The following is an 18,887-nucleotide window of genomic DNA, read 5'->3' as shown; positions in this document are numbered from 1 at the left end:
CCTTTCTCCGACCCCTCTCTCCGTCTCGTTTTGTTTATCTCTGGAGAGATCCCCACATGTGTAACAGCACAAAGAGTCTCGTCATGAAAGCCAAGGTCTGTCAACCTCCCTGAAGACCAATTAATGGTGCTCCAAATCTTCTGGGCAGGCAGATAAAAAGCCGAGCGATAGACTGAGAGGAAGATGAATCCCTGACATGTACAAAGCCACGTTTTTTTTTTTTTAGCTGTTTGTAGGCTTTTCTTAAGTGTTCCTGTGGATCTTAGATGGAATTTCTTAAATCTCAACCTTTCTCATCCCTCTTGATATTAACTAGTTAATTGAATGAAAAACTAATCCTGAAGCCTTTTGTCTGCTTTCTCTACGCCTTCCCCATTTCTGAATAAATCTGAGGCAAAGGCTTCAGTGTTTACATTGACAGCAATTCAATATGTTGGGTTTTTTTCTCTCTCTCTCTCTTTACTTTTCCAAGGTTTTTTTTTTAACTTCTGAGTAAGATATATTACTGCAGGGAAGTTGTAAGATTTAGTCGAACGACCTCTAGCTCTCTCCTTGCCCCCTGCAAACCTGCAAGTCTTTGATCTGGCACTGGGCTTCACTTTGAATGGAGAAGTTGAAAGTGTTGGACATGGAAAGGGTGGCATGAAAGTCTTGCTCTTTGAATTCTCCCTTTTCAAAGACCTGTTTAAAGTACCGGGGAGGGGAATAATACACCGGTCCACGGCTCATTGAATAGAGAACACATCACTTTGTATTTTCAATCCACGCAGGCCCACAGCTACTTTATTTTAACTCGAATATTAATTATTCCCTTCGCCAAATGACCCACTTTATTAATGGCAACCAAGAATAGTTTTGTGACTACTGGAGAGTCAGTTGAAGGCACGGAGAGACGGCACCCGGGACAGGCTGGGTTAGCACCCCAGTCTGTGTCTTTCGTGAGAAAGACATCCAACAAAGCTACGGAAAGGCCGAATGAACCACCGTGGCCTAGAAATACATCGGGCGTGAATGAAATGCTCGGAGAAGGAGAAAGAGGTGCAGCACACAGGCCTTGAACCTGGTGAGACGGAGGAGGAGGAGGAGGAGCCCGGCCAGGACACACCCCGCAGTGCCCAGTCCCTCCACCCTCTAGAGTCTCCCAACCCCTGCAGAGTAGTTTTTAAGATGGCTGATCCGTGGGCTGTTGCTGCTGGGGCCTGATCAACCCCGGCTGGGTCACCTGGGCGAGGGTGTCTGATGTTGTGAGACCCGATGACCCCAGATCACGTCACTGAGGATGCATCCCAGCGCATCTAGAAGGTGTATATTTTTCACATTGCGAGGCAGGGTTTACCAGAGGTTGCCACCCAGTTCAGAAACATCCCTCGCCTTCTCCGATGCTTTGAAGTCTTGACTTTATCGATTTAATTGGACCCCTGTATATCTGAGGAGGGGTTTGCTGGCCTTGGAGAGGGCCCAGAGGAGGTTGGCGGGAAAGATCCCGGGGATGATTGGGTTAAGGCATGATGGGCCTGTGCTCGCTGGAGTTTAATGCGGGGAGATCTCATTGAAACTTAACGGACAGTGAAAGGCCTGGATAGAGTGGGTGCAGAGAGGATGTTTCCACCAGTGGGAGAGGGCACAGCCTCTGAATAAAAGGACGTACCTTGAGAGATGAGGAGGAATTTCTTCCGTCAGAGGGTGGTGAATCTGTGAAATTCTTTGCTGCAGAAGGCTGTGGAGGCCAAGTCATTGGTAGTTTTAAGGGTTGACAGACTCTTGATTAGTAAGGGCATCGAATGTTATGGGGCAGCAGAATGGGGCTGAGAGGGAAAGTTAGAACGGCCAAGATTGAATGGCCGAGTGGACTCAATGGGCTGAGTGGTCTAAATCTGCTCCTATGACTTATGAAATTAATTCAGAAATGGGCAGAGGTGGACAGGAGCAGAATTTCCTGACCCTGCCTTTTTTGGGCCAGTTTAAAATATCTGCAAGCATCATTGTTCAGAGCCAGCTATCCCTTTTTATTGACTTTACAAAATGAGCGAATGAATATGGAATATTGCCTCAGGGGAACGGCGCAGTTTAAATAAAAATGCCACCAAGGAGGCACGGTGGTGCAGCGGGTAGAGCTGCTGCCTCACAGCGCCAGAGACCCGGGTTTGATGCTGACCTCGGGTGCTGTCAGCGTGGAGTTTGCATGTCCTCCCCGTGACCGCGCGGGGTTTCCTCCCACATCTCAAAGACGTGCGGGTTTGCAGGTTAATTGGCCCTCTGTAAATCGTCCCCTATTGTGTGGGGAGTGGATGAGAAAGTGGGATAATGTAGAACTAGTGTGAACGGGGTGATCAATGGTCGGCATGGACTCGGTGGGCCGAAGGGCCTGTTTCCAGATTGTATCTCTTTATAAAAAAAATTTTTTTTTAAAGCCTGGCGTATTGAAAATAGGGGGGTATCTTTGATTTGATGCTTTGCTTGTTGGTTATGGGAGTGAGCGGGTTAATTCACACCGTAGCTCTTTGGCACAGTAACCCGCACTGATAACACACCCTTACTTTCTAACCCAAGTTCCCTCATCAAAGTATGCGGTTTTGTCCTTTCACGGAGAAATTCTAAGCTGCCATTAGACTAATAATTGTTAACCACAGTTTAAAAATAAGGGAGAGTAATTTTTTTGGGATCAACATCGTCAATGGAGAATTTTTTCCTTTGAGTGGATATTTTAGATGAGAAGGTTCTGGGCTCCAGTCAGGCTCCACACGCTCCTTTTGTAGTTTCCAAAGTTAATATCTGAGCCACTTTCATCTTTTCTCCCACAGGAAGGCAGTACATTCGCGAAGGTTGGCTCACCACCGTGCCATCCAAGGGCGAGGAAACCAAGCACAGAATGTTCTTTCTGTTTTCCGACCTTCTCCTGATGACTAAACCCTGCCACCCGCTCCACCCCGTGCACTCCGACAAGCTCGTCTGGCAGAGGGCCTACCCTTTGGTCGAGGGCAGGGTAGAGAAAGTCTTCGGGCACACCAGGAGTCAAGGAGGCCTGATCAGCGTGAGTCTTCGAAGAGAGTCGAGTTCGATCGTGACTGACAGATCACGTGGGAATGGGAAGGGAAGATGAAATGGTGGCGCGGCGGTGGAGTTGCTGCCTCACCGTGCCACAGGCCCGGAGTTCGATCCTGACCTCCGTTGCTGTCCGCATGGAGTCTGTTCCTTCTCCCCGTGACCGGGTGGGTTTTCTCCAGGTGCTCCGGTTTCCTCCCACACTCCAAAGGCGACAGGTTAGTAGGTTAATTGGCTTCAGTCAAGATTGTAAAATGGCCCCTGGAGTGCGGGAGAGTGCTAGTGCTCAGGGATCGCTGGTCGGCCCGGACTCGAGTGGGCCGAAGGGCCTGTTTCGGAGCTGTATCTCTAAATTATAAACTAAAAGTCACTTTAACATTTACCGCTCCCTACAAAAGGACTCTGACCTACTTCAGAATAAAAGGAGGTAGCTTTAGAAAGAAGGTGAATTTCTATAGCCAGAGGGTGGTGAATCTGTGGAACTCATTGCCACAGACACCGGTGGAGGCCATCTTTGGGTATATTTAATGGGGATATTGACAAGTTCTTGATTAGTAAGGGTGCCTAAGGCTATGTGGAGAAGGCAGGAGAATGGGGTTGAGAGGTCAAGATAGATCAGCCATGACTGCATGGTGGAGTAGACTCGATGGGCCAAATTACCTAATTCTGCTCCTATGACTATTTTGCCCCCCCCTCCCACCCTGATTCCTTCCTCTAGCTTCACAATGCACAAGTCCTTTTGCCTCCTCACACATTCTGCCTTTTCATCTCTGGCCTTTGTCCAAACATCTGGCGAACAAGTAACCCCCTCACCTGTATCAACCTCTTACTTGCTCCTTTCTTGCATTCAGTTCCACCCCCCCCTCCCATCTTACAATCGCTCTGAAGAAGGGTCCCGACCGGAAATGTCTCTTCCACTTTCTCCCAAGATGCTGCCTGACCTGCTGAGTCACTCCAGCACTTTGTGCCTATCTTCAGCCTATTACTTGCCAGACTTCATCCCGCCTCTCCTCTCTTCTAGCTTTAGAATTGTCTTTCAAAAAAGTTATTTTCGAGTTACAGTGAAAAGCATTTGTTGCGTGCTATCCAGTCGGCGAAAAGACTACACGATTACAATCAAACCGTCAACAGTGTACAGATGCAGGATAAAGGGAATAATGTTCAGTGCATGATAAATTCCACTAACCTGTTCACTGTCATGATTTTTTTCCCACTTCTATACTCTGACATGAGTATACTCGAGGGAGGCACTGAACAGGGTAAAGATAGTCTGAGAGTCTCCAATGAGGAAGATGGTCGGCCAGGAATGCTGTCTAGTTGGTGATAGAATGGTTCAGTTGCCTGATTGAAACTCAGAAGAAACTGTCCCTGAATGTAGAGGAATGCGTTTACACACTTCTGTACCTCAAACCTGATGGGAGAGGGGGGGGGAGAGGGAGTGTCCAGGGTGAGGCTGGTCTTTGATTACGTTGCTAGCGTTCCTGAGGCAGCGCGAAGTGTAGATGCTGTCTATGGAAGGGAGGTTGGTTTGTGTGATGGTCTGGGCTATGTCCATAATTCTCTGCATTTTCTTGCTGTCTTGGATGGAGCTGTTCCCAAACCATGCTGTGATGCATCCCGATGAAATGCTTTCTAAAGGGCCTGTCCCACTGTACGAGGTAATTCAAGAGTTCCCCCGAGTTTCCCCTGATTCGAACTCGGAGAATTACGGTAATAGCCGTTCGTAGGTACTCGGGGCTCTCGTGGACATTTTTCACAGTGCTGAAAAAAACTTCACGAGTTACCGCGTTTCCCAAGTACCTGCCGTTAGCGTTACGAGCCGCTACGGGATATCCACGAGCTCCGACGTAGCCGTTACGTACATTCTACGTACTTACCACGAGTTTGATTTTTTTTTTAACTCGGGAGAGCTCTTGAATGACCTCGTACAGTGGGAAAGCCCCTTAAGGCGCATCTGTAGAAGTTGGTGAGAGTTATTGGGTTCATGCCGAACTTCAACTCTTTAAACATTAATCAAATAATATATGTTAAATGCAGATAAAATGAAGTTACTGAGACCTGGGTATTAATTAGATGTAATAATTCTGCATATCTATATATCAAAGGCAATTTCATTTTGATTCATTTCATTAGTGAAGTAATTACTGGGTAATTTTAACAGATAAAATCAAAAAATCACCATGAGATGCAAATGAAATGGATAATTTTATTGAATTAAAAGTTTATGGTTTGCTAACGGGAATAAGCATGGAATAACTGATGTAGTCTGGAGCCAGAATGCTGCAGTAACTCAGCGGGTCAGGCAGCATCTCTGGAGAACATGGATCAGTGACGGTTCTGGTCTGGACCCTCCTTCAGACTAATTGTAACTTGGGGGGGAGGGGAGAGAAATCAGTCTGAAGAAGGGCCTCGACCTGAAACGTCACCTGTCCATGTTCTCCGGAGTTGCTGCCTGACCCACTGAGTTACTCCAGCACTTTGTGTCTTTATCTTTTGAAAGCTTGCACCTGCATTCACTTGTGCCTCTCTAGCTTTGAATATTAGTTTTTCCACTTACTGCAATATTTAAATGTTTTGAGCTGGTGTGAGTTTATGTCTGTCGCAGCCAATTCTGTCAAACACTTCATTTAAATATGTTGCTTTCTCTAATAACTCTACTGTCATTTCATCAAGCCATTATCCAGTGAAGTGAATTTCTTACAGGCTAATAATGCAATAATATCAAAGCCTAATTTCCCCTCCTCGCCCCCCTCTCCGCCCCTCTCCCCCCCCTCTCCCCCCCCCCTCTCCCTCCCTCTCCCTCCCCCCTCTCCCCCCCCCCTCTCCCCCCCCGCCCCCCTCTCCCCCCCCTTCCCCTCCCCCCTCCCCCCGCCCTCCCCACCCCTCCCCCCCCCCCTCTCCCCCCTCTCTCCCCCCCCTCTCTCCCCCCCTCCCTCTCTCCCCCCCTCCCTCCACCCCCCCCTCCCCCCCCCCCCCCCCCCTCCCCCCCCCCCTCCCCCCTCTCCCTCTCCCCCCCTCTCTCTCCCCTCTCTCTCTCTCTCTCTCTCCTCCCCTCTCCCCCCCCTCTCCCCTCCCTCTTCCCCTCTCTCCTCCCTCTTCCCCTCTCTCCTCCCTCTTCCCCACTGACACTCCACCTCTCCCCTCCCCACCTCCCCTCCCCTCCCTATCCCTCTCTACCTCCCTATCCCTCTCTCTCCCCCTCCCTCCCTCTTTCCCAGTCTGCTTATCAATCTGGGCGCTACCTGTAAGCATTGCACAATTGCAGTCAGTGCCACGAGGTGCTCTCTTGAAGAATTAAACAGAAATTAACTTTGACAGCATTAAATTCAGAGTCACAAACCTGTGCCCCAATTTATATGTAAAACGAAGTGATTCATGAATCTTCACTTTTGCACGCGGGTTTGAAAGAGTATTTGGCCGTTGAGAACGCTCGGCCTTATAGCTCAGTTCTCTGTGAACTGCTTTTGATGTATAAATAATCAACGTGAATCATGCCCAGTACAAATATTGGCGGACTGCTGTTCTGGAGTTACAATGTAATTTCTGCCCCAGAGAGTCAAATTTCCATGACAAATTCTTAATTACAGCATTTCCTCAGCCGCTGAGCCTATTTATGCATAAATCTTAAGTATTCCCACGAGGCATTGAAGTAACGTTATCAACAGTTTTGCTTGGCCTGTTCACTGAACTTCATAATTAGATAATACAATTGATGACAGCGCATTTGAAATCTTTATTAAAGATTAATCTTAATCTGTGTACGATTCTGAATCCTGTGATGGAGATGTATTTTGCGGCAAAATATATTTACAGTCTGAAGAAGGGTCCCGATCCAGGCCAGAAACGTCGCCTCTGGTGATCGACGGTCAGCATGGGCTTGGTGGGCCGAAGGGCCAGTTTCTATGTTGTATCTCATCCAATCATTTACAAATGCCTGGATCTTGTCTATTTTCTTCATTGAAATATGTTTGAAAATGGTCAACCAAGAAAATATAGACGCATGGAACTGCAGATGCTAGTTTACAAAAAAAAAGACATAAAGTGTTGGAGTAACTCAGCCGATCAGGCAGCATCTCTGGAGAACATGGATGGGTGGCGTTTCGGGTCGAGACCCCTTCTTCAGACTGATGAAATGGCCTCAACTTAAAATGTCACCTATCCATGTTCTCTAGAGATGCTGCCTGACCCGCTGAGTTACTCCAGCACTTTGTTTTTTTATTTTTGTAAACCAGCATCTGCAGTTCCTTGTTTCTACCACTGACAGAGCAAGGTTTTGCCAGTTATAATCTAGTGGCCAGTTCCTTACAAGAAATTAAGTCCAATTTTAATTGCAAGTCCAAATTTAATATATTAGCCTGTAACGTCAAAGATCTTATAGCGGAGCGTAACATACCTTGGAAGAATAGATATAACAGCTGGCCACACAAAGTGCTGGAATAACTCAGCGGATCAGGCAGCATCTCTGGTTCACGCTAGTTCTATGTTCTCCTCCTTTCGCACCCACTCCATACACACTAGGGGCAATTTACCGAGGGCCAATTAAGCTACAAATCCGCACGTCTCTGGAATGCGGGAAGAAACCGGATAACCCGGAGGAACCCCACGCAGTCACAGGGAGAACGTGCAAACTACACACAGACAGCACCCGAGGTCAGGATCGAACCCGGGTCTCTGGCAATGTGAGGCAGTGGCTCTACCCGCTGTGCCACCGTGCCGCTCTAAATGTAAACGCTTGCTCATTCTCACCCTCGTAAAGTTGCTTTTCATGGTCATACATCGTGGAAACAGGCCCTTCAGCCCCACTTGCCCATGCCAGCTAACAAGCCACATCTGCACTAGTCCCACCTGCCTGCGTTTGGCCTGTATCCCTCTAAACCTATCCTTTTCATGTCTAAATGTTTCCAAACCATTATTACGGTACCTGCCCCAACTACCTCCTATGGCAGCTCGTTCCATACACCTAACACTCTTTGTGTGGGAGGAGGAAAAAAAAGTTGCCCCTCAGGTTCCTATTAAATCCTCCCCCCCCCCCCCCCCCCCCCCCCCCTCTCACCTTAAACCCATGTCCTCTGGTTCTTGATTCTGCTACTCTGGGTAAAGGACTGTGCGTGGACAACTCTGTAAGATCACCCCTCACCCTCCGCTGCTCCATTTATTTATTTTTTGTTAACAAAGAAATATTGTTGTCTTGGCCGTGGTGGTTGGCTGATTTTATTTGACGTTTCCAATCATCGGGCTCAAGCTCACCTTGTCAAAGATGGTTATTGAATGATAACGTGCCGATGCGTTCTTAAATGGTTTCGAATATTTCACGCTGCCTGATCTAAAGGCGGAACAGTTAAAAAAAAAAAAAACATGCACATTATTGAACTTCATCATTTTGGTGGCTTGTCGTTTTATAAGTTCAAAAGGCTGTTTTGAAACAGCAGTGGTGGCTCAGTGGTGCAGCTGGTAGTGCCGTTGCCTGACAGCGCCAGAGACCAAGGTTCGATCCTGGCCTCGGGTGTGGAGTTTATCCCCATGACCAAGTGGGTTTATCCGGGTGCTCCGGTTTCCTCTCGCATCCCCAAAAGGTGCGAGTTCGCAGGCTAATTGTCCCTCTAGAATTGCCCCTCGCGTGTAGGGAGTTGATGGGAATGTGGGATCACGTTGAACGAGTGATCAACGGTCGGCATGGACTCGGTGGGCCGATGGGCCTGTTTCCACGCTGCATCTCTAAACTGCTGGATACAAGGAACTGCAGACGCTGGTTTACAAAAAAAGGACAAAGTGTCGGAGTAACTCAGCGAGTCAGGCAGCATCTCGGGTGTAAAAGGAATAAGCGACATTTCGGGTCGAGGACCTTCTTCAGACTGATGAAAGTGTCCCCACCTGAAACTTCACCTATCAATGTTCTCCAGAGATGCTGCCTGATCCGCTGAGTTACTCCAGCATTATGTGGCCAGCTAGTATATTTCCTCCTGGGTACAGGCTAATATGCAGAAGTCGGAACCCTCCTTTACTCTGCAATTCCTTCCTACACAAGTATTTCACTGTACCTCGGTACAGAAGAGACCACCGAACCATTCTCCAGAGATGCTGCCCGACAGATTCACCACCTCTGCCTCCCCAGAGGGTGGTGAATCTGTGGAATTCTTTGCCACAGAAGGCTGTGGAGGCAAAGTCAGTGGGTTTAAGAAATATAGAAAATAGGTGCAGGAGTAGGCCATTCGGCCCTTCGAGCCTGTACCGCCATTCAATATGATCATGGCTGATCATCCAACTCAGTATCCTGTACCTGCCTTCTCTCCATACCCCCTGATGCCTTTAGCCACAAGGGCCACATCTAACTCCCTCTTAAATATAGCCAATGAACTGTGGCCTCAACTACCTTCTGTGGCAGGAGGCAGGAGAATGTGGTTAGGAGGGAGAGATAGATCAGCCATGATTGAATGGCGGAGTAGACTCGATGGGCCGAATGGCCTAATTCTACTCCTATCCCTTACGACCCGCCAAGTTTCCCCAGCACTGGAACTAAAGTTCTAGTGACGTATCTTACTTTAAAAAAAAAAACCCATTATGTCTTCCAGCTGACCTTCCCAGAGGAGAAGCTCCTGGTGATGTCGAATGACCAGGAGGACATCAACAACTGGTACCGCTGTCTCTCCGCTGCTATAGGGTAGGTGTCTCTCCCTGCTGTCCTTGCTTGCTGTCCTTGCTGGAGCCACTGACCTGGGGGGGGGGGGGGAGAGAACTGTTGGCAAAAAGGTCGGAATGGATTCATTGATCAGCCAGAGCCAGCATATGACAGTCTTTCCCTTAATTGAATCCCAAAAGGGACCCGACATGGGCTATTATTACAGAGCCCAGCCGATAGAGCTCATTAAAGCGTCCACAGACCGTGCGGTTTGCTAATTAGTTTATTATACAGAGATGCCCTGACGATTGGGGGGGGGGGGGGGGGAGTTGTCGTCTTTGCCCTTTCCCTGCACAAGGGATACCGTTGAAAGTTTAATCAGCTGGCGATGGCCAGACTTGGCAGTGGTTACACGCCGGTCATTACCAAGGTCACCCCTGCTGTAACATTGCCGGCAGGGCCACAGTTTGAACCCTAAGTAGAAAAACACCACCAGCCTACACTACCCTTGCCCCTGAAAGAAGCCTGCTATAAAATTCACACCACAGGGAGCGCAGCGCCGATCGCCACTGAGAGCTCCTTGTTAAAAGTTTTTTTTTTTTTATATACATGATATTGTCAAAAGCATCTGTTAGCCAGAGTTGTCAAGTCCTTGAAAGTTTTGCTTAAAAGCCCAGAACAGTTGGTGTTTTATTTCAATACCTTCTCGCTTCACTGACATGAATGCCGGCAGTCTCTGGAGTTTGAAATCTCTCCTTTTTATTCCGTTGTGCACACATTGTTAGAAGTACGTCGCGTAATGTTGGCAGCAATGTTATTCTCGTGGAATAACAGGCCCTTCGGCCCAACTCGTCCATGCCGACCAAGATGCCCCATCTAAGCTAGTCCCGTTTGCCTGCGTTTGGCCCAGATCCCTCTAAAGCTTTCAGGGTGAACGCACAGAGTCTGTTCGCCAGGGAAGGAGAATCAAGAACCAGACTACATGGGTGTAAGTTGAGAGGGGAAAAGATTTAATAGGAACCCGAGTGTCTTTTACATGCTGCCATTGTACCTATCCTATCCGTGTACCTGTCCAAATGTATTTTAAATGTTGCGATTGTATCTGCTGCAACTGTCTCCTCTGGCACTCGTTACATACACCCACCGCCCTCCTAGTTAAAAGTTTGTCCTTCATGTTCCTATTGAATCTTTTCCCCTCTCAGCTTACACCCATGCCCTCTGGTTCTTGATTCTCCTGCCCTGGGTAAAGGGGCTGTCCCACTGTACGAGCTAATTCAAGAGCTCTCCCGAGTTTAAACGAAAATCAAACTCGTGGTAAGCACGTAGAATGTACGTGGAGGGTACGTCAGAGCTCGGGACGTCTCTTAGCAGCTTGTAACACTAACGGCAGGTACTCAGGGAAACCCGGTAAGCTTGTGAAGACTCGTGAAGATTTTTCAACATGTTGAAAAATGTCCACGAGAGCCCCGAGTACCTATGAGCGGCTATTACCGTAATTCTCCGAGTTCGAACTCTTGAATTAGCTCATACAGTGGGACAGCCTCATAACAGACTCTGTGCATTCACCACATCTATTCTACGCATGATTTCAGACACCTCGATAAGATCAGGCTTCGGTCTCCTGCGCTACAAGGAACAAAGAAAGAGCTAGTCTGCCATATTTCTCCCTGTAGCCCAGGTTGTCACGTCCTGGCAACGTTAGGAACAGCTCTGCCCAAAACTGCAAGAAATTGCAGAGTTGTGGATGTAGCCCAGTCCATCACACAGACTCGACTCCCCACCATTATAAAAGCATGTTGTAGTAATCTCAGAGACGCCACCAGAATACGGTCACAGGTAACTAAAAGATGTTTCAACTACTTTCTGGCTGCATATGATCCATATCCTGCCATCCCCTGCATATCTATGTGCCTGAACCTATGTATCATATCTTAAACGTGGCTACGGCAGCGCAGCGGTAGAGTTGCTGCCTTGCAGCGAATGCAGCGTCGGAGACCCGGGTTCGATCCCAACTACGGGCGCTGTCTGCACGGAGTTTGTACGTTCTCCCCGTGACCCGTGTGGGTTTTCTCTGAGATCTTCGGTTTCCTCCCACACTCCAAAGACATATAGGCTTGTGTAGAAATGTAAAAATCGTCCCTAGTGTGTGTAGGATAGTGTTAATGTGCATGGATCGCTGGTCGACACGGACCCAGTGGGCCGAAGGGCCTGTTTCCGCACTGTATCACTAAACTAAAAACTAAACCAAACTATCGTATCTGCCTCCACCACCGCCCCTGGCAGTGTGTTCCAGGCATCCAACACCCTCTGTGTTTAAAAATAGAACTTGCCCTGTACATCTTGAAACTCCCCCTCACCTCTAACCTCTAACCTCTGCCCCTCTACACCTCCTGGTGGAGGCACAGTGGTTGTTTGTAACCGTGAATACAGAGAGTGGGTGCCCTGGTTTCCCATCTTGTCTGAAGGGCAGTCTTTCATCCCCGCCGCTCATTAGAAGTGGGCTTCACATCGCTCTCCATAATGACTCTGACTCCAAAGAGAATTGACAGTGAACCAACCGTGAATGTGGACTGGTGATAAATGAAGATCAGACAGACCCCTCTTCTCAGCTACCTGTCGCCTTGTTTTGGTCTTCTCTGTGAGAATACTTGCACAGGGTGCTTTCACATAGAACAGTACAGCCCAGGAGCAGACCCTTCGGCCCACAACGCCCGTGCCGTACATGATGCCAAGACAATTACTTATCTACCTGTACATAACCCATATCCCTCCAGTATAGTGTATTATTGTCACGTGCATCGAGGTACAGTGAAAAGCTTTGTCTGCGTGCTGTCCAGTTAAAGTCAAGACTATACATGACTATTACAATCAAGGCGTCCGCAGTGTACAGGATAAAGAGAAATATAAAGTGTGTCTAAAGATAGTGCAACGGTCTCCAGTGAGGTAGATCGGAGGTGAGGACCACACTCTAGTCGGTGAGAGGCTTATTCAGTTGCCTGATAGCGGCTGGGAAGCAACTGTCCCTGAATCTGGACGTGTGCGTTTTCACACTTCTGTACTCTTGCCTGATGGTAGTGATGAAGAGGGAGTGACTGGGGTGAGACTAATCATTGATTGTGCTGGTGGCCTTGCCGAGGCAGCATGAAGTGTAGCTGGGCAATGGAAGGGAGGTTGATTTATGTGATGGTCTGGGCTGCGTCCACAACCCTCTGAAGTTTCTTGCGGACTTGGAGCGGTTCCCAAACCCTGCTGTGATGCATCCCGATAAAATGCTTTCTCCGGAATATTGTAGAGGTTGGTGAGAGTCGCTGGGAACGTGCCAAGCTTCCTAAAGCCCCTGTCCCACGATGCGAGTTTACCCAAGAGCTCTCCTGAGTTTAAAAAAAAAAATCAAACTCGCCGTATTCTACGAACTCCTGCGACCTTCCACGAGTATGTTCACGAGCTCATACGAGTAAAAAGTAACCATTTTTTTCATCGCGAGTATTTTTTTTTTTACTCGTGACGTTTTTCACAGTGTTGAGAAAATCATGAGTTAAAAAAAAATACTTGTGATGAAAAAAATTGTTACTTTTTACTTTGACCTTTTTACTTCAGCCTTCGACTGACGTATTGATGTGATTTTGGCCTTGGCTTTGATATGGTTTGATATCACCAACAACAGGAGAAATTGTTGGTGATATTTATTCCTTAAAATTTGAAGCATACCTGCTGTGTGTCCCATTTCACTTCCTGAGGCAGCAAACATGTTCCCGATGTTGGGGGAGTCCAGAACCAGGGGCCACAGTTTAATAATAAGGGGTAAGCCATTTAGAGCGGAGATGAGGAAACACTTTTTCACACAGAGAGTTGTGAATCTGTGGAATTCCCTGCCGGCCTGTGGAGGCCGGTTCTCTGGATACTTTCAAGAGAGAGCTGGATAGGGCTCTTAAAGATAGCGGAGTCAGGGGATATGGGGAGAAGGCAGGAACGGGGTACTGATTGGGGATGATCACATTGAATGGCGGTGCTAGCTCGAAGGGCTGAATGGCCTACTCTTGCACCTATTGTCTAAATCACAAACTCCTTTGTCTTGCTGACATGGAGAAAAGGCTTGTTGTCTTTTCATCGGGTTACGAGATTCTCAGTCTCCTCATCATTATCCGGCCACTATGGTGGTGTCATTTACAAACTTGTACATCGATAGGCACAAGGTCCTGGAGCAACGCAGCGGGTCAGGCAGCATCTCTGGAGAAAAATGACAGGTGACGTTTCAGGTTGAAACCTCTCCTCAGTCTGAAGTAGTGTACTGACACAAATCATCATCCAACCTTTTTCTTCAGAGGTGCTGCCTGACCCGCTGAGTTACTCCAAAAGCTTGTGCCTATCTTTGCTATAAACCAGCATCTGCTGTTCTTTGTTCCCACAATTTGGAAATGGAAATGGATTGGTATTTGGCTGCACAGTAATGATGTATATGGAGTACAGTCGGGGGCAGAGAATGCTTCCTTGCGGGGCACCGGTTTCGTTTTGTTCAGTTTAGAGACACAGCTCGGAAACAGGCCCTTCGGCCCACCGTATCCGTGTGGACCAGCCATACCCCTACACTGATACTATCCTACACACATGAGGGAACCCCGCACAATAACACTACCCTACACACACTAGGGACGATGTTATATTTATACGAAGCTACTTAATCTACAAATCTGTGCGCCTTTGGAGTGTGGGAGAGGACCGAAGATCTCAGAGAAAACCCACACGGGTCACGGGGAGAACGTACAGACCAGCACCCGTAGGCAGGATGGAACCCGGGTCTCTGGCGCTGTGAGGCAGCAACTCTACCGCTGCTCCACCGCGCCCTCAACCAGTGTTGAGAATGATCGTAGAGGATGATTGTACAGAAGAAATGCGACTTAAGACGGAATAAAGTTTTGTTTTAATTGTGTAATGTCACCAGACGGTTGCAATCGCGGGCCACTGTTACCCAGAGGAGGGATAACCTCGCCAGGAGACCACTGCGGCCGGCACCAGACTCAACACAGACGGACACTGACTCGCCCATCCCGAAAGCCGGCAGCAAGAGATACTTGGTAAGGATTTACTTCGAGAGAGGAAACGCCCCACATCCCAGGGATATCTATACAAGCTGTTACTGAGAACAGCACAGGAACAGGCCCTTCAGCCCACAATATCCCTTCCGACCATAACCCCAATTTAAAATAATCCCGTGTTCCATATCCCTCCATGCCCGGCATATCCATTTGCATTTCTAAAAGCCTTTAAGGAGGACTCCAGATTTGCTGGCAGCATTGCCACTAATTCAAATCCATGCTCAACCAAAATAGATCTATCCACTGTATTTTGATTACAAGTGTAGAACCACTCAAAAATTGCCATTAACAATGTGTGACAACAATTGATTTAATATGTACAACGTTAGACAATGGATCTTGAATTTTAAATATAGGGTCAAAACAGTAAAGGTACCTAAATCCGCAGTGTACATCTCATCTCCGAATGTTTGTGTCGAACATGATAAAGTAAAGTTAAACTGATTTTATCTGCCTGTGCATGATCTATATCCCTCCATTCCCTACACTTCCACGTGCCTATGTAAAAGCTTCAATACCACTATCGTATCTGCCTCATCCACCTCCCCCAGGCTCCCACCACCCTCTGAGGGGAAAAAGAACTTGCCCCACACATCCCCCTTTAATCTTTTACCCCCTATCACCTTGTAGCTGTGCCCTCTCGTCTTTGGCATTTCCACCCTGAGGAGAAATGTTCTGACTATCTAGGCAAGATTCTGACTGTCGACCCCAGAAATAGGTTCTGTCCACCCTACTCCAGGATGCTGATGTTAAGGACTGGATGAAGGCAATGTCATTGAATGCTAAGACAATATGACGCTGCACTTACTCCCTGCGACCACATGGAACAAACGTTCTGACTGTCTACTCGGTATATTCCTCTCATAATTTTATATGTCTCCCCTCGGCCTCCGACGCTCCAAAGAAAGCAATCCATGTCCAGGTCTAAGGCCTCTCCTTATAGCTAATGCGCACTAATCCAAGCATCATTCCGGTAAACCTCGTCTGCACCCTCTCCAAAGCCGTTACATCCTTTCGGTAATGGGGTGACCAGAACTACACACAATACTCCAAATGCAGCCTGGCCAAAGTGTGAATGATTGAACACTGTAGATGTTGTATTGTTACTGTCCCTGCGTTAACCCACAACTCTCTCTCCTTAACTGTTCAAAGAGCGACCAGCCACGAGAGGAGCCAAGCGCGAGCGGTCACACTGAGAATGATTGTACTGAACCAAAGCAAATGAAACTGATGCCACGTCCCACCCTGAGGTAATCGCCACCATTCCTGCACATCGAGTGCTTCTGATGCTGGAGCACTGCTCCCAACTCAAGACTGTTCTATTGATCCAGTATACTGGCTGCTCTTTTGAACTTAAACCATCTTCCTTTGGTTCTAAGGCCATATGAAATCATCTCCCAATTTTAGGTGACACCCCCCCCCCCCCCCTCTATTTATCCCCACACTCTTCCCTGTGCACCACAGCACCATTTCTCCCACTACACCCCCCCTTTCCTTTGTCTTCACATTTCATTCCTTTCCTTATTTGACATCCTTTGTCTCGTTGTCTCCTTTTTCCTCTCCTTTATTTTCTCCTTTTGTCTCCTTCTCACCTCTGTCCTCTGTCCACCCAGCTGCCATTTAACTTCCCTCCTCTGTATCCACCTATCGCTTCTCCAACTTTAGGTAACTAACCAACAATCCCTCCCCCACCTCCCACCTGCACTTTTCTTCCTCTCTTCCCTGTGCCCCACCTGGATGTGCACCAATTTCTACCTTAATCATGACCCCCCCTTTACACCCAACTGTATCCCCCCCCACTGGCTTTACATTCCACTCCTCCTCTTCTATCCTTATCTGATGCCCTTTTGTCTCCTTTTCACCTCTAGCCTTTGTCACTTACTCCACCCATCTGCCAATTAAATCCCCCTCATCTGTACCCACTATCACTTGCCAGGTTTTGTCGCACCCCCACCCAAAGAGCCTATAGCGGAGCAAGATAGACCACTCCTGCTAAATGCAATGGCTGACATGTAGTACACAACGGAGCGGAACGTGGGCCTTTTTTTCATTCATTTCAGTAACCCGACCCGATCTGACCCAACTCGCAGTGTAATCAACGTTGCGGATGAACAGTTTGTGTTAATAAATTATAATTCTGAAAATGAGAAGATATTTGCCAAAGAACTTTTATTTTACGAGGATGTTTCCGTAACCGGTTTCCGTCTCCGCACGAGTTATCTATGCTCCGCTATGGGATCTTTGGTGCAGAGACAGAAGCCGGTTACGGAAATGGGGCCGAAAATTACCCATGAATCTGCCCATGACCGTACTACGTATTTTTCGTCAAGTGGTTTATCTTGCTTGCTGTAGGATCTTTCCCCCCACCTGTCTTTTCCAGCTTTCTCCACCCCCCCACTACAATCAGTCTGAAGAAGAGTCGCAATCTGAAACGTCGCCTATCCGTGTTCTCCAGAGGTGCTGCTGAGTTACTCCAGCTCCTTGCGTGTTTTAAAAAAACCTTAAATAGTTAAACTCTATTCTGTACTTTGCTGATGATCCCACAAGGTGGCTCTATAGTCTGCGCATCTGAGTTTGACTTGTTATTTAAGAATGGTAGAACAGGCCAGTCCTCAGATCTTTGGAGTGCAGTACTTTTGCCCTGGTCGTGTATAATGTGTTTATCCACCAGTCTAATTGTTTCCTCAGAGCCTGAGGCAGAGACAATAACAACATTTAAAAGATACTGGACAGGTACATGGATAGGACATGTTTGTAGGGATATGAGCCAAACGTGGGCACATGGGAACTGGTGTATATGGGGCATCTTAGTCAGCGTGGATGAGATGGGCCAAAGGGCCTGTTTCCGTGCTGTAGGACTCAATTACTTGATGGAGCGGTTTCTCCCTGTGACCAAGTGGGTTGTCTCCGGGTGCTCTGGTTTCCACCCACACTCCAAAGACGTGTGGATTTGTAGGTTAGTTGGCTTCTGTAACTTGTCTCCATGGAGTGCAGGATACAACGCATGTACGGGCGATCGCCGGTCTGCGTGAACTCGGTGGGCCGAAGGGCCTGTTTCTGCGCTGAATCTCTAAAACTAAACTAAGCCAAGGGGGAACAAGATGGGTCCAGCTGAAAGCCAGATTTAGGGTACAGGGCAAACACCAATTCCCTCCACCACTGACACTTGTGTTGCCCCTTCCAGCCCCGAAGACTCCGGCCCCAGTGCGGAACAGGCGGGCAGCAGCTGTATCATCCTGTGATGTTTCCAAGCCTCAGGGAGGACCGGACTCCATTCTGTATAAAGAGCACAAGCTTCAACGTACCACGGGTGAAGGCGGCTTGTAACGCACCTGGACTCAAACCCTGCACCTGCTCTAACGCACCACGAGTCGGGCGCAGCGTCATTGTACAAAAGGCCCGCTTGAAGTCTGCAGATCGGAAAGGTCTCCTTACATTGTCTGACTCCTGCTGTGTAATATAACATGCCTACGGTTCAACCTCTGCTGGGTGGGGAGGAGAGACAACTGTGCACTTGGCATTAACACCAGCAACCTCTCCCATTATGAATCTCAGCAGATTTAGCTTTGAACCACAAGAAGCTGTTCTTTACCTCCTCTTTGTTTTTTTTACTTGGATTTCATGGAGGTTGAAAAATGTTCTTAGTATCTCTGCCCTTATTTCCCCCCATTTGTCCCACTTTCCAGACTCCTTTTCCCCTTCCATCCATGTAAATGATCAGTCCAGACCCTGGTCAAAGTCGTGCCACGGAGATTTTGATTACTGGAAATGCCAAATCCATTCTTATTTTACTGAGCAGACCCTGATGTTCACATTACAAGCCAGGACGGACCCGTCTCCAATAAGGAACACCTTTTAATTAACGGTTTAATGCTGTGTCCACGATTACAGTTCAACAGCGATTACATTAGTTAATGTTCCTTACTTGGTCATTACTAAACGAGCTGTCAATTTGTGCTGTAGAATAATGAATGAGATTTTCTTTCACGTATTTTATCATCGTTAGGCTGGGAATGTCCCGCCTTAGCTGCCAAAGGGCTAATCCTTCACTGTGAATACTACAGGTATTCGGAATGCAACCTGCAGTGGCACAGCGGTAGAGTAGCTGCCTCACAGTGCCAGATGACCCGGGTTCG

The 18,887-nt window shown here is 47.9% G+C and overlaps 1 protein-coding gene across 2 annotated transcripts in view; it reads left to right on the top strand.

The window, feature by feature from the left end:
- The window catches only part of arhgef39 (Rho guanine nucleotide exchange factor 39), a 59,620-nt gene extending 40,733 nt beyond the window's left edge, over positions 1–18,887 (top strand). For both annotated transcript variants that reach the window (XM_033039524.1, XM_033039523.1), the window contains exons 9-13: positions 2,802–3,031; positions 9,612–9,700; positions 14,598–14,730; positions 15,904–16,001; positions 17,936–18,887. In XM_033039524.1, the coding sequence (XP_032895415.1) occupies positions 2,802–3,031; positions 9,612–9,700; positions 14,598–14,730; positions 15,904–16,001; positions 17,936–17,993 (608 nt within the window). In that variant the 3' untranslated portion in view covers positions 17,994–18,887. The remainder of the gene's footprint in view (positions 1–2,801; positions 3,032–9,611; positions 9,701–14,597; positions 14,731–15,903; positions 16,002–17,935) is intronic.

This window comes from Amblyraja radiata, chromosome 21, assembly GCF_010909765.2.
Source record: "Amblyraja radiata isolate CabotCenter1 chromosome 21, sAmbRad1.1.pri, whole genome shotgun sequence".
NCBI lineage: Eukaryota > Metazoa > Chordata > Chondrichthyes > Rajiformes > Rajidae > Amblyraja > Amblyraja radiata.
The sequence above is the reverse complement of the archived record's forward strand: the minus strand, read 5'-3'. Positions and strand labels throughout refer to the sequence as shown.